The following is a 13,317-nucleotide window of genomic DNA, read 5'->3' on the forward strand; positions in this document are numbered from 1 at the left end:
CGTGCGTGCGTGCGTGCGTGCGTGCGTGCGTGCGTGCGTGCGTGCGTGCGTGCGTGCGTGCGTGCGTGAGATCGATCGTGCGTGAGATCGATCGTGTGCAAAACATCCGCATGTTCACCACCTTGAGTGCTTGTTACATTTGTAAGAAGAAAAAAAAAAGCTTTCTCAATAAATGTCAGACTACCTGCCTGCAGCTCCTATACTCCTTTGTATCACCACCGCTGCTGTCTGACACACATGTCATTTTTACACATTACGTTTCAAAAGTCCCCTCACGTTTGCAGAAGGGCTGTCGACCCGACCAGGTCCCGTTGGGGAAGCAGATCCTCTCTGCTGAGCCGTACAATGTGTGACCCACTGCGCAGGTGATGCGCACTTTGCTGCGCAGCTTGAAGTTGCCCGCCTCTCTGCTGGCGTGGGCGGGCGTGCCAGGGTCCCCACAGGTGCCCGCAGAGTCGCCTGCAAAGAGACAAACAGCCAAGTAACAGTCAGGAAGGGCATGTAGTATGGAGGTAGCATAATTTTTCTCTTTGTTCCCCTGTGTGTGTTCACAGCAGAAGCCTCATGTGGTCGTGCAGCGAGGCAGCTCCACAGTCCACACACAGCTCCACTCTGTCATTCAGAAGGGGAACAAAGAAGAAGACCTGCACTTGAGGCTTCCTACTGTAGAAGCCGCTATAAAACACAAAATGCACCAATGAGCATTTGTCACAAGGCCAACAACCTGGAGGACCGATAGTTTTCACTGCTTTGACACAGAGAGCATTTCTCCCATAAAAAGCCGCGGCGGAAGCACTAAAACGCAACCAGCTGTGGTTATGAGAAATGATGAATACAGTTTGACCTCCGGAGCCAGATCCTTTATCATTATCCTGAATGATCTCTCCTGCAGAGGAATGTATAACACGCTTTCACTGTGTCCAACCACTTGTCTTGCACATCTACAAAATCTACAAGCTAACACCCGTAAAAAAGATACACAACGCGTCCTGTTAGAAATTAATGTCTCCAGCGGATGCAGGAAGCAAAAGAAAAAAAAGAAAAGAAAAATAACTCTAGGAGAGAAGTTCTCTGCAGATGCAGAGAGGAGAGAGAGAGAGAGAGAGAGAGAGAGAGAGAGAGAGAGAGAGAGAGAGAGAGAGAGAGAGAGAGGGAGAGATAATAGTATTTTCGGTGTGCACCAGTGCGTAAGTATAAATTAGGCATATGTACATCACAGAGTTTAGGCAACTGACCAGGGATGCATCCCTTGAGCACAGCAGAAGCACGTTCTGCACATTAACACCCCTTCACTGACATGTCTCTTGCTGCTGCTGCTGCTGCTGCTGCCAGAGCTACTGCACCACTCTCTCACAGAAATGAGACCAGCTGAGTACAAAAGCCTGTGAAATGAAAAAAGGATCTGGCTTCAGAGGATAAAGCAAAGCGCGGCACAGGGGGGGGAGTGAAAGTGAATGTAGAGTACATGCATGGGGAATGTGTGTGCGTGTGTGCGCGCGTGTGTGTGTGTGGAGACAGCGTCTACGCTCTGCTCGTCTGTACACTCTCACCTTGTGATCTGGATTTTTACAGTTATGAGACGGTGTTCCTTGAGCAGGGCACACACACACTGTGCGTGGCAGCCTGCGTGTTTGCTATACCGCACTCTATACACACGGCAGCACGCACACACCTGCAGTAATACCACCCATGTTGACACAAAGCAACTCATATCTTCTGTCAACACCCCTCTGCCCCCGTGTGTGTGTGTGTGTGTGTGTGTGTGTATGTGTGTGTGTGTGTGTGTGTGTGTGTGTGTGTGTGTGTGTGTGTGTGTGTTTGCACATGCGCTCGCGCACACGCACACACACACACACACACACACACACACTCACACCCACGCGCGCATAGTGCTGCTTGTCTACTGTGAGTTTGTCTGTGTGAGTTAGTGCACACGGGTGTCTACCTGTCCATGTGTGGGCATGTGGTTGTGTTTGCTAGTACACAACATGTGTGCACTTTTGTGTACATCTGTGTGAGTCTCCTTTGCTGAGGTGAGGCAGCCTACCCTGTGCTGTCCTGCAGTCTGACAGCTATAATGTCACTAACTTGGATACTTGGACACACTCTAAACAAAAACACTACAGCACTAAAAATGGTTCCTAAGCATAGAGGAACCTGTTTTAGTGCTATATAGCACCTTGTCAAATGTTGCTCTATAGAACCATTAGAGCTGCCTAAACTTTTAAGAACCAGAAGAAAACCTCTATAGAACCATACAGCGGCTTAACAGCTGCTTTATATGGCAGTGGTGAAACTGTACAGTATCACCTCAGCCATACTAAAGAACTGCTGAAGAAAAAAATATTGATTCTTCAGCAGAACCAACATCATTAAGTGCTTTAAGTAAAGTGAAAAAGTATATAATTACATTTATGCAAGAGCAACACGTAACACGTTCATGCCTACGCCTCCAGGAATGTTAAAACCTTACTTAAATCACCCAATGACCACTTAAAGTGGTCTTATAAATAAATGTATAATGCATTACAACAGTGTTCATAACGCTCTATAAAAATATGATAATCTATTACTACTATGAAAATGGATAAGGGATCTACAGTACATATATAGTATAAAAGGGACATGGACAGACAGATACAGAGATCTACAGATCTACAGATCTACACAGTATGGGCATATGAGGAACACAGGCATGCAGACAGACATACAGTACATAGATCTTCATATATGCGAATAAAAGGGCCACAGACAGACAAACAGACGGGTACAACAGGTACTCTGTCAATGGGTACAACGGGTAAGGTATAACAGGGTGGGGCATGCATTCCTAACGTTCCCAAGTTGCATCGTTCCCGAGTAGGCAATTTGTCCCGGCGATAATAGTCAGGAGGTGGCTCTGTATCGTTTACGGTAGTCAGTCACTCATATTTGATACAGTCTGTTTCTGACGAAAAATGTATTAATTCGGCGGCGGTAACGTTAGCGTTTTCTCGCCGTCAGTTGATGCTTTATATCCATAAGAGTCAGACCGCCATGCTCATTTGTTTATTTTTGGAACACAGTTCTAATATGACGTGATATTAAACATGTCTATGTCAGACTTCGGTGCTCTATTGACTGGCCAACAAGTACTATGATAATGGTTACTGCGCTAAACACTCTGACAACGGGCATAATGGGTACAACGGGCACAACGGGCACAACAGGCATTGTATAACCAAAGGGGCTGTCTGTCTGTCTGTGTCCCTTTTATGTCCATGTATGGAGATCCCTGATGTCATCACTATGACCCAGGGGTGGAATAAGTAGCAATACCACAATGTAATAGCTCTTTTGTTACAAGGACTCCTGCAGTCCAACTTTTACTTGAGTCAGGGTAAACAAGTATTAATACACTTAAAGTAGATCACAAACATCTTTGAAGTAGGCTGCTGACGATTCATGGAGTTCTGTTGTTGACGTTACATGCACCAAGGGACTTGTAAAGACTATAATTCGACCACCAGGTAAAAATGTCCCTTTCAGGCTGGGTGTGTTTGGTGACAGGGGCCTCCCGGGGCATTGGCAGGGGAATAGCTCTACAATTGTCGGAAGCCGGGGCTACCGTCTACATCACAGGTCGCCAGGAGATCACTCTCAAACACACAGCAGCAGAGGTTAAGGAACGGGGTGGGAACTGTGTTCCGGTGATCTGCGATTCCTCAAAGGATGAAGACATTGAGGAACTGTTCGAACAGATCAAGCGGGAGCAAAGCGGGAGACTGGACATCCTTGTTAACAATGCCTATGCTGGGGTGCCGGTTGTATTTGAGAATATGGGAAAGACGTTCTGGGAGACTGACCCATCCATGTGGGATATCATAAACAACACAGGTCTCCGAGGCCACTACTTCTGCACTGTTTATGCTTCGCGGCTAATGGTGGCACAGGGCCGAGGCTTGATTGTTGTCATCTCGTCCATGGGAGGGCTGAAGTATCTCTTCAATGTGCCCTATGGTGTTGGTAAAGCTGCTTGTGACAGGCTAGCAGCAGACACTGCCGTTGAACTGAAAGGTAGAGGGGTGGCCTCGGTCAGCCTGTGGCCTGGGCCGGTGCAGACAGAACTGGTGACTAAATTCGTACTGGAGGGCACAATGAATGTGGATCCTCAGTTAAAGGAAATGTTTGCCAATGGAGAATCCACGGAGCTGAGTGGGAAGTGCATTGCAGCACTGGCGAAAGACAAAAGGCTCATGTCAATGACGGGGAAAGTACTGCTAAACTGTGACCTTGCAAGGCGCTACGGGATACGAGACATTAATGATCGGAAAGTGGTTGATTATTTGTCCTTAAAATTTCTCCTGACACAAGTTCCATCTCTCTCCTGGCTGCCCCGTTTTGTGCCCTCATTCGTGCGTCTTCCAAAGTTTGTTCTTTCCCTTGCAGCTGGGCGATTTTAAACACTTAAACACTTAAACCCTCGATCTATTCTTAGTGAAACGGACCTGAGTTGCAACTGTACTTGGTCTGCTCTTGTTTCCTCCTCAACCAAAAGTCTTTGCCCGAAATAGAAGATCTACAAGCTCAGCGTTGCTACGCGTTGTTACCTTGTAGATCTGCTATTTCCCCAGAATAGGAATTCAAGTAGTTAAACACTTTCAGTTTTCCCAAGTGGCAATAATTCATTGCCACAAAAAAGAAAAAAGAAAACAAAAATATAACCAAGTGATGGTTATACATTCAGATCAGGTTTTTTCTTTTTTTCTTTTTTTGGGGTTTTTAAAATGTAGTGGTCAAAGCGTTTTACTTTAACAACATTCCCAGCTTGGTGTGGTCTGCTAAAATCAAGCTACACACTGTACGACTTTTAAAGTGGTCGGGGAGTCATCAGATTGTTATGTATTTCACACTACAGGAGTCTTTTTTTTTTTATCGGCTGTCATATATCGTTATGGTTTTCACATTTTCACACTACACTATTGATAGCCAACAAGGGATCACACACTGCAAGATGTTTCACCAGGATGCGATCCAGACCTGATATGTACATTTGTTTTTATTCCAATTAATTTTAACCGACGTCTCACGAAAAGGTTTCAAGGCTCTCATGATACTGTATATGCGCGAGACCGAGACAGGACGCTATTGATTGACATTAAATAATTCTCTATTTCTCTATGTCTCTCTCCCTCTCTCTCACTCACTTAATGAAGAGAGAGAGAGATGAAATAAACAAGTCAACCAGCTTAAGTGCGCAATGCAATTCAGAAGCAGTGTTGCCATTTACGCTTATTATAAGCGGCTTTGGGCTTGTTTTTCTGTAAAGTTGCCTGTAAATATTGGTAGTTGTGGGTTGCGTTATTTTGGGCTTGTTTCTAAAGTGTAGGTGCTTATTTGGGCTTGTTTCCTAATGTTGTTTAAACCAGTGGTTCTCAAACATTTTCATGACAAGGACCCCCCCCCCCCCTCAAATTAATTATGTATTTGTCCACAGACCCTCCCCCGGGCCCCTTCTGAAAATATGTTGTGCCATAGACCCCCACACAAGATTTGTGTGGATTTGGAAAATATTCCAAATTTTTTCAAGATTTTTCTTTGAAAATAGCCGATCTTAAAGCTCACAACGCTACTCAAATATAGTTTCAAAATTAAATATCCAATGCATTTGTATATAGGTTTAAAGTGCTCTTGTGGCCCAGTCGCTTCTTTTGGGCTTGTTTAGATCTGGTTGCTTATTTCTCTCGCAAAATCTGGTAACACTGTTCAGAAGCATTTCCTCGGTCTGGAGTTGGTCCATGCTGCTGATTCAAGCTCTCATTGGCTGTAGAACGGATCTGTTCGCAGAGTGATCGCAACCCCATTCATACTGTATGATGTTCAATTGGCGACAGAGCCAAATATCAAACCTGCTAGATGTCTAGAAATGCTCGGGAAGGCATCGCCGAACGCTATTATCGCGCCCCGATCCTCTCGCTGTGCCTTTCACACAAAGCCTCACTGAGCAAAGCCCGATCTTGCGTTAGATCAGGGGTTTTGTCGGCGAGCGCCGAAAAAGGTCCCCGACAGCATAATCGGACCAAATATCTTGCAGTGTGTAGTATCCCTAAGGAGGATCATTTAGGGGTCAAAGTTCAGATCCTGCAGTAAACTGTTCTGATCTACAATTTAAAAAAAAAACAGTTTGACCTCCTTACCGACACTGCATAGGCTATTTGTTCTGTTATGATCCATTAAACAATTAAAATGTTACGTTGTGTTCTGTTCTAGTATAGATTTATATTTTCTTAAAGCAACAAATGAACACTTATAATGAATTGCATTTTAACTGTGATTATTTGTAATGCATTATAATAGTGATTATGATGCATTACAAAATTATTACAATGCATTACATCTACAATAATTTACATGGGATGCATAGGAAGTGTTATAATACTCGTCTTTAAAGGCTTTATAATGTGTTATTATTGTTATAAAGTATTGAGCATTGATTGATGAGTGCTTATTACTTCAATTATACAGTGTTATGATTAGATTATAATCCGTTATAATTAGATTATGATGCATTTTAAGTATGTTTATAAAGCATATACCTCATAGAAAGTGTTACCCAAATGCTTTTCAAACCCCTTCCTAAGGTGTTTACACACTGGGGCATGATGAATAAATGATACGCAAATGCACCAGGGAGTATTTTGCATCAAAGATGCCTTTATTCGAGGTGAAAAAAACGACCTCGTTCTGAGTAAAATTGCATCGCTTTATCACTAATATATGATATTATATACTGTATACTGTATACGTAAACAAACAACAGTTTCAAATACATTTATATATTTGTGGGGGAATTAATCGAGGAGGGGAAAAAATACTCCCATTTTGTAAGGACCTTTACTAATAGGTGAGGAAGGATGGCCAGGAGGGACGGACGGTTGCAGGGATCGACATGTTGGATGGATGGTGGAAGGATGGTAGCCATCTGGTACACCTACATTCTCCTAGAACTGCAATGTGTCATTGTAAGATCTGTGGTCTCATACTGTCAATCATTTCTCCCATGATCGTGATGATTCTGTCGAGAAAGCCAGTATAACGTGGCTATAAACTGGTACTAAAACCGTTAAGGGACAACAAAACCTGTGTTTTGTCATTTGGGAGGCTGACTATCAGAGTGACGGCTTCACACAGCACAGATGGAGTGACGTGACAGGTTGAAGAGCATTACGAAGAACTCATTGCAATAAAGCTTGTCTGTATTGATATGTGGTGGTGTAAAGCAAATATCCGTGGAAGTTGTTGCCAATTAGGTTTTCAAAACTAGGTGCTAAAATGAAAACTATCAGTCATTTAAACCCACTATGTTCACCTCTATTTTGCATTCCGCTTCCACCACCTACACAAAACAAAACAATATGTTTTTAAACAGTATATACATGTAGGCTACTGCACATATTAACATCTTCTCGTTGCTAATAGGAATAGGAGGTGAATAAGACAACCTGGCAGCGGTGCTGTGTTACATTGACTTAAAAAAAAGCATATGACTCACAGAAGCATGATGAAGAAGATACTCAAGGCCTCTGGTATCCCTCCCAACCCACTCTGGGCCCTAGGAGCCATGTACACAGGCACAAGAGCCAAGATGGTGACCCCAGACGGCAACAGAGAGGAGGTTGACATCCAGGCGGGGGTGAAACAGACCCTGATGACCTTCTAGGTCGATCCGCGTTGGTCATAATGTGTTGCCTTGCTCAAATTAAATCCTGTATATCAAAGACGGAGTGCCTTGGAATTATTTTCTTTGCTAGTCTGCAGTCCACACCATTTGGGAGTTAAGCAGAACTTTGAAACCCCTTCTTTGTTCATCCAGGCAGGGATGTTGCAAGGGGTCAGCATCGCCCCCTTCTTCATAATAATCCAGGACTGTACACTAAGGCAGGTCATTAGCGGACAAGAGCAGTACCTTTACCTCACTATTACACCTATACGAAGTCTAAAGGCAATAATAGTAAAAAAGATATAATTTTGTCCCCACTCTTTGGGGTGTTTTCTTGTCACTGTATATTTGCACATACAGTACGTGAAATGTGTCCTCTGCATTTACCCATCCTACTACTAGGAGCAGTGAACGCCATTAGTACGGCACTTGGGGAGCAGTTAGGGGTTAAGTGTCTTGCTCAGGGACCCTTCGACACATCAATTCCCGGGGCCAGGAATAAAACCTAGGACCTTCTGCTTCCCAGGCGGGCTCTCTACCCATTCAGCTATGGCCACCCCCGTAAAAAGACACCCTGCTGTAGCCTTATTGGACCTGGTGTATGCAGATGACATCTGCCTGCTATCTGACAATGTGGAGCAGGCACAGGTGCTCTTGGCCAGAGTGGAGACAAAGTGCGCCAACATCATGAAAACTGAGATGATCACCTACAGTATAATATCCTCTTGGTAAATACTGAACAGTTCAGACAGTTTAGTCTCTCAGAAAAGGAATAATGACCTAAAGAGATGTAGTTTTCCACAGTTAGCTACTAACAACCTCAAAATATAAAGCCAAATTAATGCTCCGTCCGAGCATGAATTGAACTACCGGTACTAGTACTCTCTAGTGACCATGCATTAACAACCTGTTGCAGCCATTAAATGGCAAAACTTCTGCCTACCTCCATGTCAAATTGCGCGTCTGAGCGATATCCAGGTATCCATTGCACTGGCTGTACACAATTCCTCATTTGCTTGAACCAGAGCAAAAGTGCCACAGCTGAGATTCATTGATCAAATTACTTAGTGGGCTGGGTCTGGCTTTCAGAACACAAAACAGTTTGGAGGGAGTATGAATGGACACTTTTTTGTACAGGCCATCCGATAAAGTTCTGACGTCAGATACTGAAATTATCGGAGTATCATCAATTAACCATTAACTCATTCAGTGCCACATGACGTCTAAGACGTCATAAAAAAAAAGGTTCTGAACCAAAATGTTCTGCTCCATTCACTTCTTGTTTAACTTCTTACTGAAAAAGGCTATATCTCGCTTCCTAAGCACTTTTTTTTTACAATGAATTTTTGGCTCTGGCACTGGGACAACACAGCCAGAAATAAGTCTGGCACTGAATGAGTTAATAACCTTATTATAACCAATAGCAACCATATCACATCACTAACAATATCACATCCATAGTTTCATTATATTCAGTATAATCAAATAAATAAAGATTTAATGTATTTAGTAATCCAATACTTAGTTTTATTTCAATTGCAACTTCTGATCTGATCAGTGTAATCAACTTCAATGACAGCTGTTTATTAGAACCTAGTGACTAGTCTCATGCAATTACTAGTTTTGTTGCATTGCTTCTCTCGTTGTTCACTATGGGAAACAGCGCCCTCCGGCGATGATACAGAAGCTTCACATTCACTCCCTCAGGGCCGAAACCCTTTTTGGCCCGATGGGCCTTTCGTCGCTTCCCAGCAGCCTCCTCGCCCGAGGGCATATGAGGAGCAGGAACGCGGAAGTCATCCTCTTTGTTCCTTCTGCCAAGCGTGTGAAGGAGCTCCACACTCTAAGAATCGAGGTTGCGGGTTTCTACAAGCTCAATAGCGACGGGTTGGATCCCAGTCCACTGAGTTCCCCAACCTTTCTCCCTCTAACTACTATTTTCCCGGCGTGGAAAACTCCGCTAACATTGTTAGCTCTTCAATCTCCATGGATCGACGGGACCGTCCAGCCGTCGCCGATCGCCGACAGCTGGAGACCAGCATGGACCTTCCCCCGCGGCGTTGCGGCTCCCGTTCATGCTCCCAGCCTCTCGAGGAATGGGACCAGCATGACCACTGCGTTAACTGCCTGGGGCTCGCACACGCTGAGGACGCCGTCTACGGCGACCCGAGATGCTACGAGTGTGCAGGCTTGCACACCTCCGAGCTTAGGGAAAGGTTCAACAGGGCCCAGAGGCTCTTCCTACCACCACGAGCCATGTTTGAGAGCTGCGAGGACGAGTACGACGGAGACCGCCGCTACTATTCCTCTCGACGATCGGCGGACCGCGGGCCAGCTAGCCTAGCCTCCGTATGGGAAGAACGTCGGCGGCCCCGAGCGTCAGCAACAGCCGGCTCTGCACGAGCTCTGGAACCTCCGAGGTCTACTCTGCACCCCCGCTCACGCTCTCCTACATCCAGGGCACCCTACGAGGGCAGCGAGCCCCACGTGGATCCCCCTCTCTCCCCACATGATGGCCGCTGCAGCAGCGCCGAGCATCGAGCGGCTCTTCGCTACTACTCCCCGCCGGTGAGTGTTGATGGCGATGCCGATAACGGGGCCATCACCTCTTACCATGACGAAATTGACGATTTCCAAGTCGTTGATGAAGTCCAGGGGGACGGGGAGGTCGTCCTCCACGACGCTGACGCCACGGATGACCGTGGCCCCCCAGTTCTCGGCCCACCTGAAGCGAGGACCCTTCTCCCTGTTACTATGCCTGCGGTGGCGGCTGCGGCTCAGCCTGGCAGCATTCTCCCACCAGCCGAAAAAGGTGAGACCACTTTACTGGAGCTCTACAAAACAGCTACCATTAGATGCGGTCTTAAATGGCCGGCTGACGACACCGAGGAGCCCCCCGCCAACCCGTCGGAGTTTCAGGGTCTCGACTCGGTGGAAGAAAAGGTTGCCAAGAAATCAAAGCTTCCCCTGGCTATGGGTTTCAACGCAGCTCTCTCATCCTTTAACCCCCGACTCTGATCCTAAAAGGCTACGTTTTAACATCGATTGTGCGGGTGCGAGCGAGCTCGGTCTCCTGGCCCTTCCCCCCATGGATCGCACCCTAGCCCTCTCACTCGCCCTTAGCATACCGAAAAACCAGAAGCTCCCCTTCTCCACGGTTAAGGATCCTCCGCTTCTGACCAACGAGAAGGACGTGTCTGGCTCTGCAGCCACCAGAGTTCTCCACAAAGCTTTTACCTCCGGAGCTAGAGCCCTCAACGCCACAGCGCTGCTGCAGGGGTCCCTGAAAGTACTCCTGAGCGAGGCAGGAGACACCGCCACACCTCAGCAGCTAGCAGAGATGAGGCGCATCACACAGGAGCTTATCCTGCTTAACAAATACTCCACAGAGTGGACTGGCAGGGGAATCGGACTGTGTGTTACACATGAGAGAGCGCGGTGGCTCGACCACGTCAACTTCAAGGGTCCTGATGACAAAAAGAATCTCCAGAACCTAAAAGTAACTCCAGGTAATCTTTTCAAGGGGGGCATGAGCTACCTGCAGGACAGCGCCGCAGTGCGTAAAGCTCAGGACGAGGCTGCCTTGTCCTGCATCCAGGTTCCGACCAGGTCTCTTCCTCCCAAACCCCAGAACCGTCCTCCGCGGCCGGAGAGAGGCAGACCACCGACCCGACAGGACGCTCCGTCTCGCCAGACCCATTCCTTCTCCGCCCCGCCCGCCGCCAGAAGCGAACAGCGGGACCGGAGAGAGGACGACCGTCCTCGCCCTCCACCCAGCAAGCCTAACCAGAGAGGCGGTTACAGAGGTCGCACGTCCAAGCGTGGGGGGTCAACTAGGTGACACCATCACTCCCTGCCAGACGTGCAGGGAGGCTCTCTCCCCCGGTTCCCTCTCCCCTCAGACGGGGGATCTGCATCGGGTTCTAGTGGCCGCGGGCCTCAGTACCAGGACGACGAGGAAGAGGAGGAGACCTTCATCGGAGTCAGTGGCGACAGTGAACTGCGCTACGAGCCCCGAGTTCAGAGACACACACACACACGTCACAGTAGCAAATTACGTGAATGTGCATGCACAATTGAATACACATGTTGTCCTAGAGAATTACTTAAATGTGTATGCGCCGTTAAATGTGAATGTGTCCCGTGCTTTTGTTGCAAATGTTGCTTACATGACGAAAAATGCTGTAATAAACAACCAAAAAGTTCTGCAAACAAAGGTACCCAAAATGAGCCAACGACCACTACGGACCCCCCCGCGGGGGTCCATGGTGGTCGTTGGACAGAGAAAAGGCGTTATGGCGGGCCAAAACCGTCATTTCCTACAAGGGTCACGCCAATATTTTCCTTGGTCCATGAAAGAAAGTCACAAGGTAAATATAAGCCAAATTGCTGTAAGGAAGGTGGGTGTAGCCAAAATGGCCGCCCCCACTGCACAACACGTGTTGCCAATAAAGATGGCCGCTGCTGCTCGCAGACACGTGTTGCCGGCAACAATGGCGGCGCCCACGTGCGTGGCCAGTATTTCCAAAATGGCCACGTACATGGGCCCGGAAGTAACACCAAGCACGGTTGTCAGGCCAACGAGTGGCGCCAAGATGGCGGCTCATGTACGCTCGAATACAATAACAACCCCCCCAAATCCGTTGTCATTGCACATCGAGCAATGGAAAAAATGCAACCCCAACCCCTGGGTGCTTCGTACGATAGCAAAGGGTTACAGACTGCAATTTTCCACCAAACCACCCATGTCCAACAAAGTACTGTTGTCACAAGCGAGTGGTCAAGCGGCGGTGACGTTACGAGAGGAGATCTCCTCTCTATTACGCAAGAATGCCGTAAGGGAAGTGCTACCAGGAGAAAGCCGTCTCGGTTTCTACTCGAGATACTTCCTGGTCAAGAAGAAAGGGGGTGGATTACGTCCCATAATGGATCTCAGAGCTCTCAACAGGTATTTGAAAACTTTTCAATTCAAAATGTTGACGGCAGCAGCGTTACTACGCTCAGTCCGCCAGGGCGACTGGTGGAGCTCAATAGATCTCAAGGACGCATATTTCCACATCCCTATTTACCCACCGCACAGAAAATTCCTGCGGTTCGAATTCGAGGGTCGGGTGTACGAGTACCTGGTCCTCCCGTTCGGGATGTCCCTGAGTCCCAGGGTGTTCGTGAAATGCACTCAGGCAGCGATAGCCCCTCTGAGGCAGAGTGGCGTTCGCATAGCGAGTTACATAGACGATTGGCTTCTGACGGCGGATTCGCGTCAGGAAGCATGTCATCACACCAGTCTGGTGGTGTCGCACCTGACCTCCCTGGGGTTCACGCTAAACTTCGAGAAGTGCGTGCTCACACCGTCCCGTCGCGCTACTTTTATAGGTATAGCACTGGACTCGATCGCTCTCAGGGCGCGTTTGTCTCAGGAGAGGATAGATTCCTTCCTGAAGTGTCTGGCATTGTTTCAACTGGGACGCAGGGTCCAGTACAAAATCTGCATGAGGGCAGCGGTACTCATGGCCTCGGCCATTTCCTTAGTGCGTCTGGGCAGACTACACATGCGGCCGTTTCAGAGATGGGTGGGCTCCCTCAGGATCCCGGCCACAGGGTTTTCGTCACGTGACAGT

At 47.3% G+C, this 13,317-nt stretch overlaps 2 protein-coding genes across 2 annotated transcripts in view; one reads left to right on the forward strand and one right to left on the reverse strand.

Annotated features, from left to right (window-relative positions):
• The window catches only part of LOC308083154 (CUB and sushi domain-containing protein 3-like), a gene marked incomplete at its 5' end in the record, with an annotated part of 383,054 nt that overhangs the window by 49,681 nt on the left and 320,056 nt on the right, over positions 1-13,317 (reverse strand). Inside the window, one exon of the mRNA XM_080425319.1 lies at positions 277-459. Within this exon, the coding sequence (XP_080281445.1) occupies positions 277-459 (183 nt within the window). The remainder of the gene's footprint in view (positions 1-276; positions 460-13,317) is intronic.
• Positions 3,516-4,442, forward strand: LOC308083155 (dehydrogenase/reductase SDR family member 1-like; the record flags this gene model as incomplete). Its single annotated transcript, XM_080425320.1, has 1 exon — positions 3,516-4,442. One exon carries the CDS (start codon positions 3,516-3,518, stop codon positions 4,440-4,442), a length of 927 nt encoding a protein of 308 aa, XP_080281446.1.

Source organism: Gymnoscopelus braueri (genome assembly GCF_963280865.1).
Source record: "Gymnoscopelus braueri genome assembly, chromosome: 4".
NCBI lineage: Eukaryota > Metazoa > Chordata > Actinopteri > Myctophiformes > Myctophidae > Gymnoscopelus > Gymnoscopelus braueri.